Genomic DNA, 24,860 nt, shown 5'->3' on the forward strand with positions numbered 1-24,860 from the left:
GGTAGATTTAACTCTAAATATACAGTGCAAATAGATTAATCTTTAAAATGATGAATTTCTGGATAGGATAAAATAAAATTCAATTATATGCTATTTATAAGAGACATCTCTAGGGTAAAACATTTATAAAGGCTTATAAAAGAATAGAGAAAGATAAGCCCAATAAATTCTAAGCAAGAGAGGTTGATACTGCTATATTTATATGTGAGAAATTAGACTTCTTGGGTGAACTAAAGCATTATTGGAGATAAAGAAGGTTAATTTGTTGTAATGAAAGGCTTGATTTCCCCAGGAAACTGTAATCATGTTAAATTTGTTCGTATTTAGTAACATGGTATCAAAATATATTAGGAAAAATATACAGAATTAAAACAAGAAACATATATCATCACAGTAGATTTCTGCCACATAGTTGATAACGTAAGCCCCCAAATCCCCATAAAAGTATATATAAGATATGAAGGATGCAAACACTTGACCTACTTGGCACATGCAACATTAACAATAGCAGAATGTATATTCAATTCAAGAACATACAGAACTTTCACAAAATTGATAATATATTGGCCCATATAGCAACACTCAACACATTTCAAATACTGGGAAACAATTATGACATTTTCTAATAACAGCGTGAATTAACTTAAAAATCAATAAGGAAAGGGTAAATAAAAAACACTAAATTTATAAAGTTGGAAGCCTACTTCTAAATAACTTGTGGGTCAAAAAATAATTCAGAGTAGAAGTAAGAATATTGTTTGAACTGAGTATTAACAAAATATGACATGTAAAAACTTGAACAATATAGTCAAAATAGAACTTTGAAGTATATAGACTTAAAAGTGATTAGAAAAAAAGGTAAAAATTAATGAGCTAAAAAAATTAATGAGCTAAGCCATGTATCCATCTTCAGAAACTAGACCAAAATACAAAAGTAACTCAAATAAATTTGAAGATAAGAAAAGATACATAAGAGCAGTTAGAACTATCCTTAAATTATTCCAATTAAAGAGGGAGGAATATTTTATGAGGCCAGATTATCTTGATAACAAACAATACAGAGACACCACAAAATTATGGACCAATATCCCTGATGAACATAGGTATGATTATCCTCAACAAAATAGCAAACCAAATTCAACAGTACATTAAAAGGCTAATATATCATAATTAAGTGGGATTTATTCCAGAATGCAAAAATGGTTCAATATTTGCAATCAATCAATGTGATATACTGTATCAACAAAAAGAAGGATAAAAATCAAATGCTCATTTTAACAGATGCAGAAAAATCATCTGATAAAATTCAACATCTACTCATAATAAAAGTTTGCAAGAAAGCAGTATAGAGGGAACATATTTCAACATAATATAGGCCATATGTGACAAACCCACACCTAGCAGCATAGTCAATGGTGAAAAGCTGAAAACTTTTCCTCTAAGACCAGAAACAAGACAAGAATGCCTACTTTTGCCACTTTTTTTTTTTCAAAATAGGATTAGAAATGCTACCCAGAACAATTAGGCAAGAAAAATATATAAAAGGCATCCCAGCTGGAAAGGAAGAAGTAAAACTCACTACTCTCAGATGATTTGATACTGTATATAGAAAACAGTAAAGACTCCAGAAAAAAACTGTTAGAACTTATTATCAGATTTAGTAAAGTCACAAGACACAAAATTAACATACAGAAATCAGTTGTTTTCCTATACACTAATGACAAGCTATCAGGAAAAGAAATTGGAGCACCTGGGTGGCTCAGTTAATTAAGTGTCCAACTCTTGATTTTGGCTCAGGTCATAATTTCAGGATTGTGAGACTAAGCCCCCCAATGAGCTCTGCACAGGGTGTGAAACCTGCTTAAGATTCCCTCTCTCCTTCTTCCTCTGCCCCCCTCCCTGTGCATGTTCATGTGCTCTCTCTCTCTCTCTTTAAAAAGATAACCTTTAAAAAAAAGAAATTAAGAAAACAATCCCATTTACAATTGTATCAAAAAAATAAAAAGTAAAACATCTAGGAATAAATTTAACCAAGGAAATAAAGGACATGGATTCTGAAAACTATAAGACACTGATGAAAGAAACTGCAAATGGCACAAATAAAAAGATATTCCATGTTCACAGATAAGAAGAATTAATATTATTAAAATGTCCACACTACCCAAAGTGATCTATGGATTGAATGAAATTCTTATCAAAATATCAACCACATTTTTCACAGAACTGAAACAAAGAACTCTAAAATTTGTATGGGACCACAAAAGACCCTAAATAGCAAAGCAATCTTGAGAAAGAAGAACGAAGCTGGAGGTATCATGCTCTCTGAATAGAAAACATCCTACAAAGCTAAAGTAATCAAAACAGTATGATATTATGATATTGTCACAAAAATAGACATATAGATTTCTAGAATAAGATAGAGAACCCAGGGAAAAAGCCTACCAATTTACGGTCAATTAATCTATGACAAAGGAGGGAAGAATATACAATGGGGAAAAGATAGTCTCTTCAATGAATGGTACTGGAAAAATTGGACAGCTGCATGCAGAATAATACAACAGGATCTGTACCTTACACAATATATAAAAATAAATTCAAAATTGATTAAACTTAAATGTAAGATATGAAACCATAAAACTACTAGAAGAAAACATAGGCAATAAGCTCTGTGACACTGGTCTTAGCAATATTTCTTTGAACCAGTCTTCTAAGGCAAGTGGAATAAAAGCTAAAGTAAACAAAATTATATCAAACTAAAAACTTATTAAAGCACAGTGCAGGAAACCTTCAAAAAATAAAAAGACAAACTACTGAATGGGAGAAGATATATGCAAATTATACATCCAATAAACGGTTAACACCCGAAATGTATAATTGTTAAGTTCTTTTTTTTTGTAAGTTCTTATACATTCTTACTACAGTGATTTGTGCTAGTGTCATACCAATAGGATATTGTATGTTAAGTATGTGCCAATAAATATAAATTAAAAAATGGAAAAGGTAAGAGCAAAAATCAATGAAAAAGAAAACAAACAGAAAATCAACAAAGCCAGAAGTTGATTCCTTGGAAAGAGTTATAAAATTACTAAGCTTCTGATAAGACTAACAAGTAAAAAGAGACCAAAATAACTAGCATCAGGAATGAAAAGAACATACCAAAATTGATGCTATGGAAATTTAAAAAAATATTAAGAGGATATTGTGAGCAATTTTGTGTGATAAGTAAATATTTAGATAGAGTAAGACTTTTTCTATAGCTGGTAATTAAGATACTGTGGTAATGTTCCATAAATATTCAAGTAGATCAACTGAACAGAATAAAGATTTAGAAACAGATTCTCAATGAAATAGGTACTTGATATATGACAGAGTTGGTATTATAAATCAATAGGGAAAAATACGCTTTTCACCAATAGTTGCCAAGACAATTGAACACAGAAAAAATTAGGTTGGACCCATACCTCACACCATAAACTGGAATCAATTTTAGATGGCTAAAATACTGAATATTAAAGACAAAGCACCAAACTTTAAACTGATAATATGAGAAAATAAGTTCACATAGAATCCCAGGGATTCTTAAACAATAAATTAGCAGATATTTGTAGCACATATAACTAGAAAGGAGAAAGGGGAGACAGTTTACTAATGGTGATTAAGATCATAATGGTAAAGTCACACAACCTAGGATAGAGTATCACTTACTCATCAACTTTTTGTGATCTACTAAATAACCTTTGTCAAGTTATTTAACGTTTCTGTATCTCAGTCTCCTAGTTTGTAAAACAAAATTAATAATGATGTCTATACTGCAGCTGAAAAGATAATTTGTACAATGTGCTCAGAACACTCCTGGCACATAATAAGCTTTTTATGAATGTATAATAATTTTTTTAAATTATTATTCATGGTGCGCGTTGGTTACGTGTCTGACTCTTGATTTCTGCTCAGGTCACGATCCCAAGGTTGTGAGAGTGAGCCCTGCTTTGGACTCTGCACTACATATGGAACCTGCTTAAGATTGTCTCTTTCCCTGTCCGTCTGCCTCTCCCCACCTCTCTTTCTCTCTTTCCTTCCCTCTGAAAAAAAGTTATTATTCATAATACATTGAAAACAGTTCTGTGAGCCAATTAAAAATAGACTAGCCATTCAACAGAAAGATACACAAAGGAACTTCATAAAAAAGGAAACTCCGAGAAGTGTTCAATCTCATAAGTAAACCAAAAATTCAAATTGAAACCGAAACGTGATACTATTCCATACCTTCCAGCTTCAGGGAAAAACAAGCCTAGTGTACTAATGTTGGTGGGGATATGAATCAAGAAAACAATCATACATCAATTATACACTGGGAAGGACTGTCAACTAGTTCAACCCCTTAAACATTTATTTACATATTCTATAACCTAGCAGTTCTAATCCTAGATGTCCCAAAGAAGACCTTGTTCTTCCTGAAGTCCAGGAAATACCTACAAAAATTATCATACGACATTGTCAATAATAGCAAAATATTTAAAGCCAGTCAAATGTTCATCAAGAAGAAACTGGATGAATAACTTGTGGAAGAATAAATGGATCACAGCTACACAAGCTAACATGGATCTTACAAATATAAGGTTGAACAAAATAAACATGTCACAACAAATATGTAATTCCATATAATAATACTCAAGAACATAAAAATGTTAAAAACAAAAAAATATGATTCATGATGTTAAAAATATACACACATATACACAATTTCAAGGAGAGCAAGAGAGGAGTTATAAATCAAGAGAGAAAGAGAGAGAGAGAGTCACAAAAAAAGGTAACATGAAGCTTTCATGAGGAATTTCAAATATGTTTATTTACACATATCCATTTGTATGCATGATATTTTTTTCAGTAAAAATAATTTTAAGTTAGAAAGCTGTCCCAAGTATGTTTTAAATAAGAAAAAGTCTTTAGAAGCATTTAGTGTGATTATATTTTTGTATATTTTTGTGTAAATATATATGGAAAAATCTGGAGGCATATCCATCAGAATGTGAATAGCAGGGATCCCTGGGTGGCGCAGCGGTTTGGCGCCTGCCTTTGGCCCGGGGCGCGATCCTGGAGACCCGGGATCGAATCCCACGTCGGGCTCCCGGTGCATGGAGCCTGCTTCTCCCTCCGCCTGTGTCTCTGCCTCTCTCTCTCTCTCTGTGACTATCATAAATAAAAAAAAAAAAAAAAAAAAAAAAAAAAAAAAAAAAGAATGTGAATAGCAGTTACCTTTGGGTAGCAATGAGTGGGGTAAAGTGTGTAGCCATTAATTGTGTAGCCAATTTTGTAAAGTTATATTTTTAAGAAAATGTATTCACCCTACTAATAAGCCTGCTTCTCCCTCTGCCTATGTCTCTGCCTCTCTCTCTCCCTCTCTCTGTGACTATCATAAATAAATAAAAATAAAAAAATAAAAAAAAAATTTAAAAAGAAAAGAAGAACCTTGAATGTAAAATGAAGCTTAAATAATGTCAGTGTTTCCTAAGTCCTTGTGAGCCTCCTTCCACGTAACTATGTAAACTTCTGCAATGTCGTGTGTAATGACTGCATAGTATCCTGCTGTATCCATGTATCAGATTGATTTAATCAATATTTATTTCTGGGCATTTAGATTTTTTTCCTTATTTACTGTACATGAGTGTTCTTGCAACCCAATTTCTTATTTCCATAAATAAATTTCTAGAAGTTGATTTGCTGGGTTATAACATATGCAAAATTTTAAGGTCTAAAACACAGAGTTTCCAGCATAATTTTGATAGTATATCGAAGTTAAATTAATTAATGAATTAATGAGAGAGTGTGTGTGCACATGCACTGGGGGAGGAGCAGAGGCAGAGGGAAAGACTCCCCACAGCGTGGGGCCCAACACAGTGCTGATCCCATAACTTGAGGCTGAAATCAAGCACTGGATGTTCAACCAATTGAGTTACCCAGGCACCTCAGCAAAGGTAAGTTATTTATTCACATATTAATACTGAATTTGTTCAATTACAAATTTTATTTAAACTATCACTTAAAAGATCTGGTTACCTAAATTAGACACAATCTCAACAATTCCAGAAGTTCCAGTGAGGGCTCAGACTTGGTCTCTTGCCAAGAAAAAGGAAGTGTAGAATGGCAAAGTATCTCAAGATACTCAAGAATGTATCCTATATATCTCTGTAACCCCATACTAGTATACTCATATGTGGGAGTACTTAAAGAGTGTTTAGTTAGCTGAAAATTATTAAATTTGCCTGATTTTCCCGTTTGTGGGGATACCCAGAAAAGCTAGAAGCAGCTACTTAATAGAAACAATAGGACATCACTAAAAAATTCAAAGGCTTTTAACTATAAAATACTATAATCCCACAACTTATCGATTGGATGTTCAACAGTTTACGTTATCATGCTTGCTGGTGGGAGTGCTAAAATCTAAACCAGTTCACGTTACTTATTGAAACAATACATGTCCACCCTTCTTGTATTATCAATGTAAAAGTTGTATATTCAGTTTGGCAATCAATTAGGCTAAAAGATATAAAACCAAGTTGGAGAGGGATTAGACATATAGTAATTCTCAAAGCCTAAATTTACTGGGGAAATAGCAGATATAAATAATCTGAAGATCTTTATTTGACAGTTCATAAATGGATCACAAGCTATCAGTGCTCAGGCTGCGTAATAACACAAGACTGTGAATAACTGATTTTATGCCAGAGAACACAATACACATGTGGGATTGGAGACAACATTACTGATTAGAATGGAGATTAGGAAAATTCAGCCACGTCATAGAGAGAGAGAGATGCAGATCTGAAAGACTGACAATGCTCCCTTATGGGTATGTTGGACTTCGTTTTTGTGGAGTGGACTAAATTCAAACTCTGTTATTCTCTTTTAGTGGGGTCAAACTTCATTAGATTAAGTCCAAATTCCTCCTTTATATTTTAAATCTGAGTTCCACTTATTGTGATGTGCATCGGGTGCTGTATGGAAGTGCTGAATGACTAAATTGTACACCTAAAACTAATGTTAGACTATATGTTAATTAACTGGAATATAAATAAAATTAAAAAAAAATAAAGACATACAAAATTCCACAAATAATTGGAAGATGTTAGGAGAAGAAAATGAAAGTGTTAACTTAAATGGAACTGTATTTGATTATCTTTAAATTTTGTTTTAGCCTAAAATAATAAAAAAATATTAGTAACATGTAATAAATAAAAACTGAAAAAAAGATATATTGACTGGGCAAAGTTTAAAAAAAACAATTACTATTTTTGTTTGTATAGACTCTATTTTATAGATTTTTATAAGAGTAATTTGTATTAAGCTATTCATGAAAATTGCTTGTAATTTTGTAAGCTGCTTTCCTTTTTAAAGGTATCATTAAATCTCTTGTGCATGCACTGAGAGGAGAAATCATTTTCCTCATTCTGTGTGATTTGTAAAAGACCACTTGAATAATCATTAATTTTGGCCAGCCCGGGTGGCTCAGCGGTTCAGTGCCAGCTTCAGCCCAGGGCGTGATCCTGGAGTCCTGGGATCGAGTCCCACGTCGGGCTCCCTGCATGGAGCCTGCTTCTCCCTCTGCCTGTGTCTCTGCCTCTCTCTCTCCTCTCTGTATTTCTCATGAATAAATAAATAAAATCTTTTTAAAAAATCATTAATTTAGTCATTCAACATACAAATATAGTAGGTTTTTTTTAATTAAAAACCTACTATAGGTGAAAGCACAATGCTGGAACTATAAATATTTTTAACATGCGATTCCTATGCTCAAGACAGATATATAGTAAAATAACAAAATGAAACCACGTTTGTAAAACAAGCATTGTTAAATACTACAAGAAAGGTATAAATAAAGTACGATTGGATGTTAGAAACATGAAAACACCTCAAGCTAGAGGAATCCGGCAATTTTATGAAGGCAGCCTCTCAGCTGAACTTTGAGGATGGGTGGGAGAGGCTATTAAGAGACTATAGTGTGTGTGACAGAAAGCACAGGGACTATAAATGCATGACAAATAATCTGGTTTAGAGCATAGGTTGTAAAACGAAAGCGCGCAGACTTATGGCCGAAAAGGTAGGAGAACTGGATCACTACCACTTCATCCCCTGCTGGGTGTATTCTGGAGTCAAGTTTTTTGGTCAGAGGAGTGACTTTACCAAAGCCATGTGTTAGAGAACCTGGCAAAATTTCAGGAGTGTTTAGGATTAAGTAGCCTGTAAAAGACTGGAAGACAGACCTTGTAAGTCAGAATACTATTGCAGGAAGTCCGGTAAGATAATGACGATGTGAATATAGGGTAAGGTACTGACGGTGTGAATGATGTGAAAATGTGAATGAACCAGCATACCCACCACTGCCAGTAAGGTCTTTTGATGGCTCTAGACAAAAGATTTGAATCCTTTGCCCTTTGTCTTATTTAATTCGGAATCTCCCTCCAAGTCTCCTGGATAGCTCAGTGTGTACCTTTCAGGAGAGAATTATGAAAATGATTCTTCAACTCTTGGCAGGGTCTTTCTCAGATGTGGAAATGTGCAGTAATTATGAGACAGCTCAGCCCAGAACTGAGGGAGCTAGTAGCCTGCTTCAGGGCACAGAGGAAAGTTAAAGGAAGGAAGGTTAAAGGTAACTTCAAGTACTGACACTTGACTTGTATTTCAGAGTAACTCTAGGAACCTTTGTGTGACTTCCTTAACAGTTCCCTGCTTCATAATGGCTATATTAGTCTGATATTCAGTGGTGGAAGAACAAGGGATAAGAGGCAGAGGGGGCCCTGGGCTCTCACTCCCACTACCCCGACCTCGGAAAGTTTCTCAAAGTTCTTTGGAGATCCACCAAAGGAAGCCATCAGGGAGAATGGCTCACGCAAGGTTCAGAAAGGATAAAATACATAAAGGGCCCTACTCCCTAAATACCATCCCACAATGGAGCTTCCCTGAGAGAAAGTAAGTAGTGTTCACCATCTACTTTATTACTGTATTTAAAGTAATACTGGAAATATCGGTCTTCTCGTGTATTCCTAATCGAGGCGAACAAGAGTAGCAATTTCCGGCCATCCCGGGACATCGGGGGCTTAGACATTCTGAAACTCTGGGGGTGTGACTTAAACACGCTGTAGAAACTTTGATTCGTATCTCAGCCTGCTAATTCCTGGTAGGGAATGTGGCATTGAAGAAGGTTAAGCGCACATGCATCAAAATCTATAGCTGTTTCTTATCAAATGTCACACATATCTAGCACAGAAATTATTTCTGCCTAGCTGATACATGGCATAACATGATTTATATATAAATACATCACATTTATATATAAATCACGTTATATATATATCTTATCTATATCTATCTTTTTTAAATGATTTCCCCCCCCCCTTTTTTTTTAGAGATTTTATTTATTTATTCATTATAGACAGAGAGAGAGAGAGGCAGAAACACAGGCAGAGGGAGAAGCAGGCTCCATGCAGGGAGCCTGGTGTGGGACTCGATCCTGGGACTCCAGGATCACCCCCCGGGCCAAAGGCAGGCGCTAAACTGCTAAGCCACCCAGGAATCCCTATCACTCTCTCTCTCTCTCTCTCTCTCTTTTTATATCTATCTCTTTAAAAAAAATGAATGGAGTGCCTAGGACATTGGAATCAAATTCAGTACACAGGAGTGTTAGCATAGAGGCAAATTCACACCAAACGAATGGTTACAAAGAGGTTTCTCATTCAGGCTGATTTGATTAGCAATAATCTTTGAATCTAATGTCTCAGGTAATGTTTCTTTCATCATTTGCCATAGTAGCAAGCTGATGAACACTTCATTTACATTTTTACTAGCCTATAAAGCTTTTCCTGCTTATGCTCTCTTGCCTCACCCCAAAAGCAATACTTAATGTTTAATAATAGCTGATAGAACCTATGGCAAAGACTTGAGTACAAAAAAAAAAAAAAAAAGTGACATTCAAGGTAATGTCCTCTTGTATCAATCTTACAATTGATACAGAGTTAAGGTACCGCTTTTGAAACCATATGGGATCCCTGGGTGGTGGCTCAGTGGTTAAGTGCCTGCCTTTGGCTCAGGGCATGATCCTGGAGTCCTGGGAGTGAGTCCAATGTCAGGCTCCCTGCATGGAGCTTGCCTCTCTCTCTGCCTGTGTCTCTGTCTCTGTCTCTGTCTCTCTCATGAATAAATAAATAAAAATCTTTAATAAAATAAAGAAACCATAAAATTCCTGATTATGATGTATAATCTATGATCTTGTCTCACTCTCTAGACCAAAAGCCTAGACATTAGGACACTGTCTCCTTGCACTTACTAAACAGGATTCTGTAACACCAAGCACATTCAGAAATTAGGATATAGAGCTTCTTGGTTTTGAGTTCTGAGAAAAACCACTTCTGAATGCCACAGGAGATGTGGTATTCATTCCTAAATCAGGTCTCAGTTCTTAAAGACTATGTGCATAATAAAGGTTTAGTTTCAGACTTCATCATTTGACATGAAGGTATAATAAAGTCTGGCATCACAGAACTGCAAATGACTATTTAGACCAAGTTTAAAGTTCATGCCAAAGAACGGTAATTAGGATACCTATCAACCATTGATGGCATTTCCTAGAGTGACATTCGAACAACTGGTGACAATAATGTGCCTTAACTGGCATATTTGCAACTTGCCAAGCTTTTTGTACCTGAATTGCAGTATCCCATGACGTTCAGATAGGATTTGTTTCTCTGCCTGCAAAATTTTGGGAGACATCAGAGATAAGGCAACCGTACCACACACTGTGAAATGGCCTGGGGTCCTCCTTTCTCTAATTTGGAATGGAGTTCATAAGGGACAACTGCCTATTCATAAGACTGGAGGCAGATATGATACTCTTAAGTTATAAAACTCCTGAGCACATTATCACATTATCTCTTTAAGAAAGAGAGAGAGAGTGAGACAGAGGGAGGGACGGAGGAGAGAGAGAGAGAGAGAGAGAGAGAGAGAGAGAGAGAAACCACATTTTATAATTCCAAGCATTCACTTGTTTGTGCCTTTGGGGAGAAAACTAAAACATTTTAAAAGATATAACTTAGAGTAAGGAGCTTCATGGTAAACAAAACTCTCTCCTGAAACATTCAGATGATTTAGTTAAGAATGAACTGGAACAACATCAATTGCATTTCCTTGAAATCAGAAATAAATTCCAAAATAACTGGGAAGCATTTCTGAAGCAGTGTTTGGATAAGTGTTTACAATCTGAAAAAAAAAATAGGATAAGGTAGGATAGAATAAATTCAACTATAAAAATAATACTCTCACCTGCACAAAGTGTATATGAAACTGTGACTTTCTGTGAGAAATAAAACACTCCACAGCCCCTATATATTACATATTGTGTCATCTCAGACATGCTTTTCTGCTTGCTATTCAAACAGTTGTCTACCAGCTACAGATAAATGATTTGTCTCCTGATAACTTTAGAGACTACAGCATGAAACACCAAAGTGTTACAGCTTTTAAAAGAATTATCTAAGTATAAAGTGTTTTACACTTCGGGGATGTGTGTGTTGTATGCTCACACATACGCATTATACGTCCACGAGTTCGGTGCCCATATACCCATATATAAAGTTATTCTTGAATCAATTAATGTTGCTTAATTTGTATATGTAGCAATGGTGCTTCGCTTTAGATATTAAGATATTCAGTTTATGTTTTGTTTTCTGCATACATTTTTTGTGTCTTATGGGTCTAAGCCTGTTTTAGCAACACATACGAGAGTCAAAAGGGAATGAGTACTCTTTTATTTACAAGACTACAGATCTGAAGTAGATAACCAGATTTGAGTCCTACTCATCTCATTTACTTACTGCCTGAATGACCCTATGGAAGACATTTAACTTTTCTAATCCTTAGTTTCCTCATTGATAAACTGAGTCTAATGGTAGCTATCTAACGAGGGAGCCAAATGACAAATGCACACGAGCAGTAAAGCACCACCAAACCTTAGCTACTATTTTTCACTTTCCATGGTTGACAGAGCATATGACTCATGAGCCTCCTGGATTCAAAGGGGAGAAGAAGGTTTAATGCATTTTTGTAGCTTGCTGACAGGATCTTGGGCCTTGTATATAGCAGCATATGCACATGTATTGATAGATGGATAAATCAGGGAGAGGTAGTGAGACCCAGGACAAGCACTATTTGCCTCCTTTTCAAAGCACAGTAAGCTTAAATCTGAGTCTTGAATTGCAATCAGCATGTCTAGGAATCCACAGCACATGTTCTCTTTTATTATTGAAGGAGACAGCTGCCTAGTCAATGTAAATTTTATTGTAAAATTGTTTAATAGGATTCACAATTATGGAAGAGCAAACACACTTGAGACACTAATGGAGGTTCTGAATTTGATACGTGTAGACAAAGACGGCTGTCAGACTTACATCAGTTATTGTTGCCTAGGGACAGGTGGGCAATAAAAGAAAGTGACTACTAATGAAAGGGAACTCCCACTGATTCACTGCCGCCATCTCTGCTAACCAACAGTGAAAAACAGGAGTGAAAATAAGCACCTAAATGTTTGGTATGATAAGTAAAAACCTTATGTATTTTATCCCATTCTACTCATTGTACTTTCTATACCATTTGATCGCCAGGATCCTTTATCTACTGAAAGTCTCCATACTCCTCATTGTTGTGATAGCACAATCTCCTTGTTTTCCTTACACCACTGTGACCAATCCTTCTTTGTCCCTCAGAGGCTATTCAGTAATTCCTCAAGTCCCTGTGAATAGAGGCTCAGTCCCTGGCTATCTATTAGACCCACTTTACAACTTCCAGCTATCCTGGCTTCAAATATCACCTCTTCACGTATCTTTTTCAAAAATTTATACTAAACCCCAACTTCTCCACTGAATGCCAGTTGTATATTTCTAAATGACTAATGAATATCTCTGCTTGAAAACTTGGATGTCATCAGTAGATCAGTATATTGAAGCTAATTGATTTCTCTTCCCAATTGATTTCTTTACCCAATCTTTTATCCCTGTCTCTTTCTTTCTTTCTTTCTTTCTTTCTTTCTTTCTTTCTTTCTTTCTTTCTTTCTTTCTTTCTTTCTTCTTTCTTTCTTTTCTTTCTTTTCTTTTCTTTCTTTTCTTTTCTTTCTTTCTTTCTTTCTTTCTTTCTTTCTTTCTTTCTTTCTTTCTTTCTTTCTTTTTCTTTCTTCTTCTTTTCCTGTCTCTTTCTTTAATCATCATATCATCACTCTGGAATCTATACTGAAAACTTTGTTCAAAGAAGTCTTCTTCAATACATTATTTATAAAATCTCCAATCATTCCTTTGCTCAAAAAGTCTCAATGGCTTGTCATTTCCTGTTGAGAAAAAAATCCTATTGGCTGTGTCTTTAAAGAGCAGGAATTTCTGTCTTCTATTCGTCTCTTTATCTATTGCACCATTTAGGCATGTGTGTTATACATCATACACTACAATAATTGCTTATTGAATTGAATTAAACTCCTTGGACTTTTATTCTAAGTTTCCTTAGTCTGATCCATTCCTAACATCCAAAATTATTTATAGGGACTCTTTACAGTGTATTCATCTAGCATTAAATTCACTCTCCCTTAAATATGGATGTGTTCAGCTCATTCTTCTTACCACTTCTGGACATGATTCCTCTTTTCTCTGCCCAATTCTCACTGTTCTTTAAAGTTTAGCCTAACTTCAAAACCCCTCTCATAAATCCTTCCCCAACTCTTTCAGTCCAAATTGATCTTTCTCCCCAGTGAACTCCTAACACTTCGCATTTTGTATTGTCATTCCACACCATGTAATTATCACATTTCTAATTGTTCCTAATTACCAAACTCACTTTGGTCCTTGACTCTTTCCCCTTCCTTCCTTACTATTTTAGTTTTGAATTGTTTATATAATTTTTCCTGTATATTAATTTTGTGTGTCTAGCTATGCTATAAAGCCTTCAGAAGGAAAAATTATGTCTTATCTCTTATATCATTCCCACATTCTAGCACTAGGCTATGGATGAAGTAGAGGTTTAAAATATTTATTAAATGAATAAATGAATGTGAGGGGAAGAAAATATATTAAAAGTGAGTATTTATTGCATTAATAGCTTTGGAAAAATAATTCAAAGAAAAAGAATTTTGCATTTTGAGTATGATGCTTGTAACCTTTTTGAATACCATTTTCTTTTATTATCTGATTTGTAACTTAATTAGTCCATTAGATAAGAAGAGAATAAAGGTTAATGTATATACACCTGCTTTATGTACCAGCAGTGATTGACAATAAAAGTCATTAAATGTTACACAACAGCTAATAGAGGAAGTTGGAGAATCCATGAAGCAACGCGAGACAAGAGTAGAGACCTACCTGGAAAGATTTTGGTAAAGTTTGCGCTAGGTTGGTAGAACTACATTTCCTTCTACACTACAATTTACGAAGCAAGAAAATAGCTATTTGAATAGGAGATAAAGAGACCAAGCTCTTAAGTACCTTGCTTTTGAAACTGTTGTAATTCTATCCCTCACAAACGTAATCAGCTCAGCACTAGACAAAAAGGATTTTGTCTTGCAAAACATATTCTCCCATTTTCCGGGCATTACGAGGTTGAATATATCTCACTGGAACTTCATGTCTACTTTACCAGTTCCTCTACCCAGACTTCCTAATGTTTACCTTCCATATACTTTATCACTGGCCTCAGTTGGTTTCTTTTTTGGAAAACACTGATATGTAGGTGATGCTAATGCTAATGAAATTTTCCTTCTTATAAGTAACAGATTCGCCTATATTTACAGTGAATCTTACCAAAAATGTTTTATTTTGGGGGGGGGGGAATATAGTGAGGGGTGGAAATGTCAGCACGCAGGACATTATTTTTCTCTCAATGAGATGTATCAATATTTATTGAATGTAAGAGCCCTTTAAAGTGATTCTGTTAAGGGAGGTGGATCACATCTATTTTATAGGTTTTATGTATGATTTTATATGCAGCTCTACTTGCTCACAGTTGTTAGCAAAGAAAGTACAATTTAACGTGTAACATGACTAAAAGGGAGAAACAGATAACAATTTTATAATAAACATATTGTGATTACCACAAATAATACAGTGTGAAAATCATGGGAATTTTGAGTAAACGGACCAGGATTCCAGATGTGGCTCTTTTTCTCAATGGCTTTGCAGTATGTAAAGGCAGATGATACAAGATTTTATATATATCAGTTGACAGTGATGCTAAAAACTATTTCATGAGGAATTTTAAGTTAAACAAATAATACAAATGAAAGTGCTTTATATGTATGAAATTAATATTTCAGTAGTTACATCTAAGACAAGATCCAGAGTCCTTCCTATAGTCTTTAAATACATTTTGTGATCTGTTTTGTCAACATCCCCCTGATCTCACCTCCATCACTCTATCTCTAGCTCATACCACACTAATGACTTTGGCTTACGTGTTTCCCTCAAACACAACTAATTCTTTTCTGCCACAGGGTCTTTGCATGTGCTATCACATATATTTTCTATACAGTTTCACTATATAGTATATTTTAAATGGTGCCCACTTTGGCATTCTGTTTTCATTCTACCTGTTTTATTATTTTTCTAATACTCACTACTGACATTATACTTTTTTTATTGACTCTCATTCTCTACAACTAAATTAGAAGAAAATGGAGTTTTGCCTGTCTTTTTTTGCTAGTCTCACCTCAGAACTAGAACAATACCTACTGCACAACAGATACTTAATAAATCAAATAATACATAAGGGAATGAATGAGTGATCTTTCGTGGAGTCCTTAATCTATTTGAAGCAATCTGTAAAGTGCTTTATATGGATTATCTTGTTTAATCAATATAATAGGCCTATTACTGTTTCTCTTTCATAAATGAAGAAAACAGAGGTCATGAGGTACAGAAATTTGCTTAATGTAAACACAACAAGAGATGAAAAATGACTCCATCACTCCATCAGCCTGACTCCAAAATCTATGCTGTTAATCACTGCTGTAAAGCCTGTGTGTATCCAGTCATCTTTATATTAATTGATGTTTGATTACATTGTTACAAAACAGATTGAACCCACTATCAAAAGAACATTTATATAGCTTAACTTGACCCTCAAAATAAATATATGTGTTCAGTAGCTAAAAAAATAAACCAACTCCTAGAATCTGAAAAGCCAGCCTTTGATAATAGTTAAGAAGAATCAAAAGAGCCAGGTTTGCTTTCACAGGTGAGCGAGGTGAGACTTACCTCTAGGTGACCAGCGATTGTAGCAATATGCAGGGCAGTGAGGCCACCATACCCAACCTGCTGTATGTCAGCTCCACTGTGAAGCAGAGAAGTGATCAATTCCGCACTGTCCTGTAAGGAAACACATCTTTAGTGTTACTTTTCTACTAATAGCAGGTTTGGACACTGTGCAACAGGATATATTGATTCCCTGACTGTCAGACAGTTTAGGCGCTCAAAGAAAACCTACGTGTGATTTCTGGCATAAGAGCACATGAGACGGCAGAGAGCAACTCTCAAATGGTTGAAATGTAGGAGCAAATGACAGGGCTATTCAGTTTCAATCAATCCTCTACCACTTGACCATGAAAGATAGAAAGGACATTACCTATGGTGAGGCTCTTGCAAACTCAACTCAATCTTGTGTGTAGGTCACTCCGATAAATGTGCTTTCCCTGGCAACTGCGTGACTGGAGTGACTGCAGTGGACTATCCCCTGATAATTCCATAATTGCTTCTTTTCTACATGTGTGTCATGGCTCCTCTGCATAATTAATGACATATAGTGTCATGGGCTTATACATAATTAATCAGTAGTGTCTTTCTTAACTTGACTCATTTTAACAGTGAAAATGTTTGAAGTAGTATTTAGGCCTGTGAGTTAGAATAATTTATGCAATGGCTAAAGTGATCCTTACTTTCCTCATACTATTATTTGCACTGCATTTCTGTCTTTGGAGAGACAGGGAACTTTTCACAATATTAATAGTACCTTACATTCATTGAATTTTTATTATGTAATCAACCCTTCATATGCATTAACATACTTAAACCTAGTACATGGTAAGACTTCAAAAATGGTTCATAAAAAATTAAAAACCAGTATTTTTCTAAATTATCCTATGAAAAATTACTATTATATACTTTATGAGTCAAAACATTTGAAAGTGTGATATGGAAGGTCATATTCATAAAACCCCCATCATTGGAAGGGAATGCAAGAAAGGTCTTCATGTTTAACCTTCTCTCTCAGAGTAAGAACTCAAACCACAACTTCTATAGTACTTGGCCCACCAACATCTCAAAAACACTCTGTGGCACAAAAGTCTTCACGGGATAGGCCATTGCATTTATGCATAAACATATTATTTCACATACTGTTGGTTTAGAAGATCCTCTCGTTTAAAAAAAGTTTGATTTCTTAATCCTGTTACACGTAACTGGAGATTATAAAAAAGGAAAAGTCATAAAAAAATAAAAAAAAAACTTTGGTAAAGAATTCTAAATAGCAAAATTAATGTTATACTTTCCAAATTTTCTACTCTGCATACCTATTCTACCAAATAAGTTAAAGATTTTGTGTTCCTTTACTAGTCCACTGGCTCTTTCTGTTCAGACTATAGATTTACATCTTATCTCTATCCTTGCCTTCATTTTCCAGGCTTCTGGAAAAAGTTATTGACACTCACTGCTGATAGCTCTGATCCCATTTCTTTAGTGATTTCTAGCTGTGTATACCCAAATCTTATATAAATCCCAACTGAGTTCACTATGCTTCTTACACATTGAAATTTGCTCTTTCTTATATCATCTCTTCTCCCTTTGTCCTTGCCTTATATCATCAAGAGAAATTGCATGCTAGTTTCTTCCACCTGAGACAGAAGGAATCACCATTGTGCTGAAGTCACCTCCTCAGTTTCAGAAAGTAAGTTTATTTACCAAATCCAATGTCAATCCTCCTCTTCTTCATAGGCAGATGGTCTCTTTCTTCTTGAAATCCTAATCTGTTTTGCTGTCTTAAAACCACATATTTCTGATTTCTTTTTCTTGGCCTTCTCTTTGTTTCCATCTGCCTCCAAAAAGTGAGTTTAGCCCCAAGCCACTTTTTCATTCCAAACGCCACCTTTGGCAATTCTAATGCAATCAGATAACTTTATCTTTAGTCCAAATCCCTCTAAGTCCATCCATACACATCCTGCCTATCAATGGCATCTCAAATTAAAAATTCAGAATTGCTCTTTTAAATACCATTCATAATTTTCCCAGCGTTATCTCTCATCTCCTAGTATTTCCTATTAATATTAATGGCATTTTCTTATTCCAAATGATTTTGAAACCCTTCAACTCAATCAGTTTCAGAGTTCTGCTGGTTTTAACTCACTAGTACTTCCTACATTTCTTCTTACTTCTAACATCACCCTCCATTTTACAGTCTTCTAACTAGTCACCATGATCAAGCCTTTTCTCCCTGCAGCCCAGCCTCCATACTGTTACCCAATAAATATTCTTATGCATAGTTTTGATGACAATATTCCCTTTTTCAATAAACCTTTCATGTACTTAACAAATAGTTATTAAGCACATATGGTATGTTAAACACTGTTCTGAGCAGAGGGGGCATGACACTGAGTAAGACAGTTAAATTTCTGCTTTCATGGAGCTTATATTTTTACCATATACATATAAGAAGAGAGAGATAAAATAAACAAATAAGACAGGGTGTCTGAGTGGCTCAGTTGGTTGAGCGTCTGGCTCATTTTGGCTCAGGTCATGATCTCAGGGTCCTAGGATTGGGCCCTGCATCGGGTTCCATGTTCAGCAGGGAGTCTGCTTGAGATTCTTTCTCTTCTCTCCCTCTCCTTTTGCCCCTCTCCTCCTACTCATATGCGTATGCTCCCTCTCTTTCAAATAAATAAATAAGCAATAAATAATCAAATAAGAGAATATCATATACAGTAACATAAAGTACTAACGACTGTGAAGGAAAACTAACAAATGATAGAGTGGCTACTTACAACTGAGTAGTCAGGGAAAGCTTCACTGAGAAGGTACACTTTGAGATAAATGATAAATACCAAAAAGAAAAAATCCAAGTGACTATTTCAAGGATGGTCACTGGAAATCAGGGAGCAATTAAGAGTGGAATACGTAATTTCCTAAAATGGAAATAAACTTAGTGTGTTTGAGGGCTAGTGTTAAGTAGAAGGTTAGAAAAAAAAAAAAAAAAGAAAGGAAAAGTAATGTTCAAGATGAGGTCTAAGACACCTGATCTTATAGGGCTTTGTAGGCTCTGGTACTTGATGTTTGTATTTTTTCCAAGTGGAATAGCTGAAAAGAGAATGACATGATCCTGGGCTAGGGAAGAATAATAAAGAAAAAGCAGTTTTTGAGGTAGAAAGAAAATGTTTTATTTTTCATATGTTAAGTTTGAGATACTTACACAAGATACATTGGGTTAAGGCTATGAGTACTAGAATTACCTCTTAGAATCTCAGTTCTGTTAAGGACTATGTCAACAGGGACAAGTTATATAACCCTTTACATTAAGTTCCTTGGTTATGAATAAAGGGGACAGTGATTGTATGTCCTGATGTAACACACATACAAACTCTTCATTCACAACTGATGTGGTAAAGCATTTGAAATACTTGAAAGTTACCTGGCAAAATAATACTCACTAAACTCATTGCTGTTGGACATAGAAGAACTGGGGCTTACTTTGGCCCTCAATGAAAGCTTCCCAATAAGAAAATGATTGACTTCATCATTGAACTCCTGTTTCTCTTTTGCCCTTACTTCCTCCCCACAACTTCACTTCTTCTGCTTCAGTTATCCACTGAATTAATCAAAGTAATAAGTATCAATTATTAGTAATAAGTAATTCCTATAATATAGGAAAACTCTGAAGCAATACAGCAAAACAGGAAATGTCTATGAGTTTTGCTTTTCTAGAAAAAAAATAATTTATAGGATTTAACTCCAACCTCATCAGTAACTTTTATTTTTTAAAAGGTGAGAAAGGGCTAAAGACAGGAGTAGTCTCTGAGATAAATGAAAAAGACATCACCTTAAAAGGTTTTTCCCTGCAGATGGGTGGGCATTTAAGTGCAGGGAAATGAAGAAAGTCTTTTTAAGCACAAAATCATTTTTTAAAATAGAGGGGAAACATGATAAGTTTAAGCAAATAAAAGTATTAAAAATACAATATGATAAATGACAAATTGGAGCAATAGTCACAATATGTAAAACCAACAAGTAGTTTATATATTTAATATATGAAGAACTTGTACAAATCTGTAGAAAGATGGATACTCCTTAATTTGACAAATATCTATTAATGAGTGTCTACCTTATGACAAGCACTGTACTAGGTTATATTAAAATAATTACGTGTAAAATAATGGAACATATGAAATATTTATCAGGCATATTCTAGTAAATGTACATCCATCCTTTTCTCAACTATCTTTATACTTTTTTTCTTAGCCAAAATTTGTGGAATGTAAGGGAAAGCATGTCATGATTTCTTCAGAATGGTCAAATGTTGAGGTCAGTTTGAAGTACTAAATCATGATTTCCTACCTTGGTTAGATTTCTCAAGTTGACCTCTGATCTAATTTTTTTTTTTTAGATCTACTACAAAGATAGAGCTTTTATCTTCTGAAGCTATGCTAAAGAGAATATAACAAAACAATCACTGCTATTTAAAAATTACTTACTATGGGCTAAGCATCATATAAAATGTTTTATTGACATCTCTTCAAGCTTCATAACTTACTTATGAGAAAAATACTAATATCTCTATCATGGCTGATAGCAGTCAGACTCAAAGAATTTAAAGTACCTGTAGAACCTTAAGTAGTTTCTAAGTGCTGGAGCTAGGTACAAATTCGGGTCTGTTTGATTCCAAAGTCCATGTTTCATGTCTGACATTTCACGGTGCTTTAGCTGATCTTTCCTTAGTTCCAATATGAAAGAGAGGATGTACTTTTGGTGTATTTTGTTGCATTTAACTGATGAGTCCCAAATACTTTCCCCCTCCTCTACAGAAGTGTTCTGTTCTAATGGGATAATTTTAAAAGTCATCAGTATGGTACACACCTCCTGAGGGAGAATAAAAATTCCTCTAAAAGAATAACATAGGTAAAATTTAAATCTGATATAGTTGATATTAATTGCTTGCTCTCTGTGATATATAACAAGTATTGAAGGGCAAAGTTTTTAAAAGAATGACCTTAAGATATGAATAGGGATTGGTCTTTTGGAGAACTGACAGGTTATCCATTATGTGCTGTCTAGCCAAATTTACATTATAAGCATTCAATGGGAAACACGGAAGCATTCTCAAGTATGAGGTAAATAAGCCTCTGTAATACATTGTGTACAATATTAATTAATTATAAAGATTGATTGATTGATTATTTATTTATTTATGAGAGAGAAGGAGAGTATGGGGAGGAGCAGAGGGAGAAGAAAAGAGTCTTAAGCAGACTCTGTGCCCAGTGCAGAGCTCGAGATAGGGCTCCATCTTATGACCCTAAGGTATGACCTGAGTCAAAACCAAGAGTCAGATGCTCAACCAACTGTGCCACCAGAAGCCGCTGTATATTTTTTTAAACAAACAAACAAAAAATCCTCGTGTGGTAGGGTAAGGCTTGAACCAAAAAAAAAAAAAAAAAAAAAAAAAAAATCTGTCCCGCAAATACTTGAAAAAATAGGATTTGGGATATAGAGGCCTCTAAAGATTTACATAAATAGATAAAAACTTTTTGTAATGTTAGCAACTTCAATTCTGTGCTATGTATGAAACTCTAAAACAGCATCTAATATCATGCCTGTTGTTACCTCTGTGATTGTTACTATAGATAAAGCCGAGATAAATAACCATTAGTGTCAGAGAGCTCAGCTTCTCTACCACCAAATCACATAAGTTAAATACACACACATGCACACACATACATTTGTCTGTAGGTGTTTGTTTTTGCTACTTCTATTTTAGAATAAAAATTAAACTGGGAATTTTTAATATCTAAAATTTACTTTCTTCTGATTATGGAAATGTCCTCTGCAGGTTTTAAAATATGGCCCTAATTCAATCATCATCTTCCTATACAGATATGAAATTTGTGGTCCTTCCCCTTGAATCCAGCTGGGTTCTAATCAAAAGACTGTGGCAGAAGTAAACCACATTTCCTCTAAGGCTAGGTCATAAGAAGCCAAATTATCTTCCTCTATTTTCTGGTAAACTTGTTCTGGAAGCTATTAGCTACCATGTAAGAAGGCTGACTACCTTGAGACAGCCAGGCTCTAAGGAATCCCAGACCACAAAGAGAAGCTACATATCACATACAAGCTTTTCATTCAAATGATCCCGATAAAGCCAGACTTATAGTCACCCCAGCCTAGACATCAGATATGTGAAGCCTCCAAGGGATTCCAGTTCCCTGCTAGATGAAGTACCCCAGTCATTTGTGTCTTCTCCTCTGGGGCCCTAAATATAATGGAGCAGAATCAAGCCATCCTTGCTGTGTCTTGTCTGAATTTCTGAACTGAGAATCCATAAGAATAATAAAATGATTATTATAGTAGAGTATAAGTTTGGGGTAACTCATTATGCCTCAACAGATAACTAGAACATGTCATAGTGGAAAGTGTAGAAAATAAAGTGAAGGAATAAATTATTTATAATCTGTACATTATAACCATATAATCACTATTATCATTTACGTGTTTATTTCCTTCCATTCTTTGTCCCAGGTATGGCCTTTCACGAAACTAGATAGAGCACAGACTAGCACGGCAAAGTAAATTTCTGTTTGCATACTAATGGCCACTTCCTACATTTGGCACATGTCTTCTAACTTCTTAGGCTTTAGGGGTTTTTTTTCCTATAAAATGGAGATCATAATAGTATCAATCTCATAGAGCTGTTCTGAGGATTAAATCAAATAATTAATGCATTTTGCATAATGCTTGACATATAATTTTTATCATTAATCATTATGTACACAATTGAGCTATACTACATATAGAGACAAATAATCTCCCCTTTTCATTTAAAATGAAAGTATTTCCCTTTGTGTGGCAGATGCAGAGATATGCCACTCAGATCTCCCTTCATGAAGAGTGTTGTGGGGGAGAGGTTAGCTGGCAGTCTCCCTTAGCTAGCGCTTTCAGATTCCAATTCCACTGTAGCAACAGAGCTGAGATCTTTTCATGGTGGCCTCCAGTCATTGCCTGAGAAAACTGGTGGTAAAAGGAGATAGTCATTGCGACTCAAGTGATACTCCTCTAATAGGCAGTTTTTGCTCTGGAGCTCCCATTGGGCTGACTAAAATTTTAGTAAGTCTGCATTGTGGTCTGATAGCTTCCCCAGGCTAATTCTACTACCTTCCTTTGATTTTCACAGGTGTCACTTCCAGATAAATATCTTGCGCTCCAAAATCCCTATCAGACCCTACTTTTCAAGAACTCAACTGGCATACCATATCATAAAATATGTTTCTTTAATGTAAATTTAAATGAAAGCTAAATGGGGATTTGAACTTGGGTCTTCTGATTTTAAATCTTATGCTTTTCTCAATACAACGTGTTACCCTCCACCCTCAACTAATCTAGTCTCAGTTTTTTGGCTTCCACGTGTAAGCTCTAACCATGTGCTCTTCATCTGTGAGAAAGGTAATCTAACACCCACTCTATCCATCTTATAGAGATGTTACGGGATCAAATCGCATAATGTATGTGTGAATGTTTATAAACTCAAGATTTTTACAAGCGTAAGTTCATATATTAATGTTAAATGTACCATCTCCAAGATCAACCTATGGGAATATCACCTTACATCTTAGTCCACTCTATCCCCAAATATGTTTAACTGTAAATTACTTCAATTTCTTTATCCATCAAGATATCAGAGTTGGGCTAAATTGTTTTCTGTAATACCCTATCTAACTCTAATATACTAATATTCCCTGAAATGTCAAATCAAGCTGCAAGAAAGACCTGAACGTGGTTTGGAAAGAAGACTGGGTTTCTGGGTGTGAAAACAGGGATATACAAATAAATATTTTAATAATGTGTTTATTTAAGTATCTTTTCTCTACCAGCCTGATAATTATTATTGCCTGTTTCCGTTAGTAAGGAAAAGTAAAAAAGCAGTTTTGTACTCTTCAAAGAATATTAAGGTTTCTTTTAGGGCAAGGGACTATACAGAACTTTAGTATGAAACATATTTAGTTCCAGGCATTAAAGTTTAATGGACTAGAGCTGCCTCATGCATCATAGACATCTCCAATGAAAGGATCCATTAATCAGTATAAAAATAACTGCTCATGAAAGTTCACACCTATATGCCTCTTGTTGAAATAATTCTGAATTTATCTTCGCAAAAGATATCACTTATTAAAGGTTTTGGTGTGACAGGAATACTTGACTTTGCTTGAAATTTTGAAAAAAGAAAAAAAGAGAAGGAACACACTCTTAGGATAAGTACCTGTACTCAAGGTAATGCCTCTAAATTTGCTTTTGACCTCTTTTTTTTCTCATCACCTCTGCTGACCTTCCTCTTCTGGTTCCTAGTGTTAAATAATAACATCCTGTGGGCTGCTTCCAACTGGTCTTTGAATACACTTGTTCTCTCTTTCAAAAATATAGTGTCAATTTAGTAGGGAAGAGCTAATCAGAATCTCTGGGAGTTTGTGCAGATACATGCTGTTTGAAAAAGCAAATTGAGTATTATAATTTCTTTAATGTGTTTTCACTTATATTCAATTTATATTAAAATTTTTAAAAACACATGTAAACTGACAGTTAATGTTTATGTTTATC

At 34.9% G+C, this 24,860-nt stretch overlaps 1 protein-coding gene across 2 annotated transcripts in view; it reads right to left on the reverse strand.

Moving 5' to 3' along the window:
* Positions 1 to 24,860, reverse strand: part of LOC121487663 (serine/threonine-protein kinase TNNI3K) — a 282,331-nt gene that overhangs the window by 231,306 nt on the left and 26,165 nt on the right. For both annotated transcript variants that reach the window (XM_041749611.1, XM_041749610.1), the window contains exon 5: positions 16,275 to 16,385. In XM_041749611.1, the coding sequence (XP_041605545.1) occupies positions 16,275 to 16,385 (111 nt within the window). The remainder of the gene's footprint in view (positions 1 to 16,274; positions 16,386 to 24,860) is intronic.

This window comes from Vulpes lagopus, chromosome 3 (genome assembly GCF_018345385.1).
Source record: "Vulpes lagopus strain Blue_001 chromosome 3, ASM1834538v1, whole genome shotgun sequence".
Lineage (NCBI taxonomy): Eukaryota > Metazoa > Chordata > Mammalia > Carnivora > Canidae > Vulpes > Vulpes lagopus.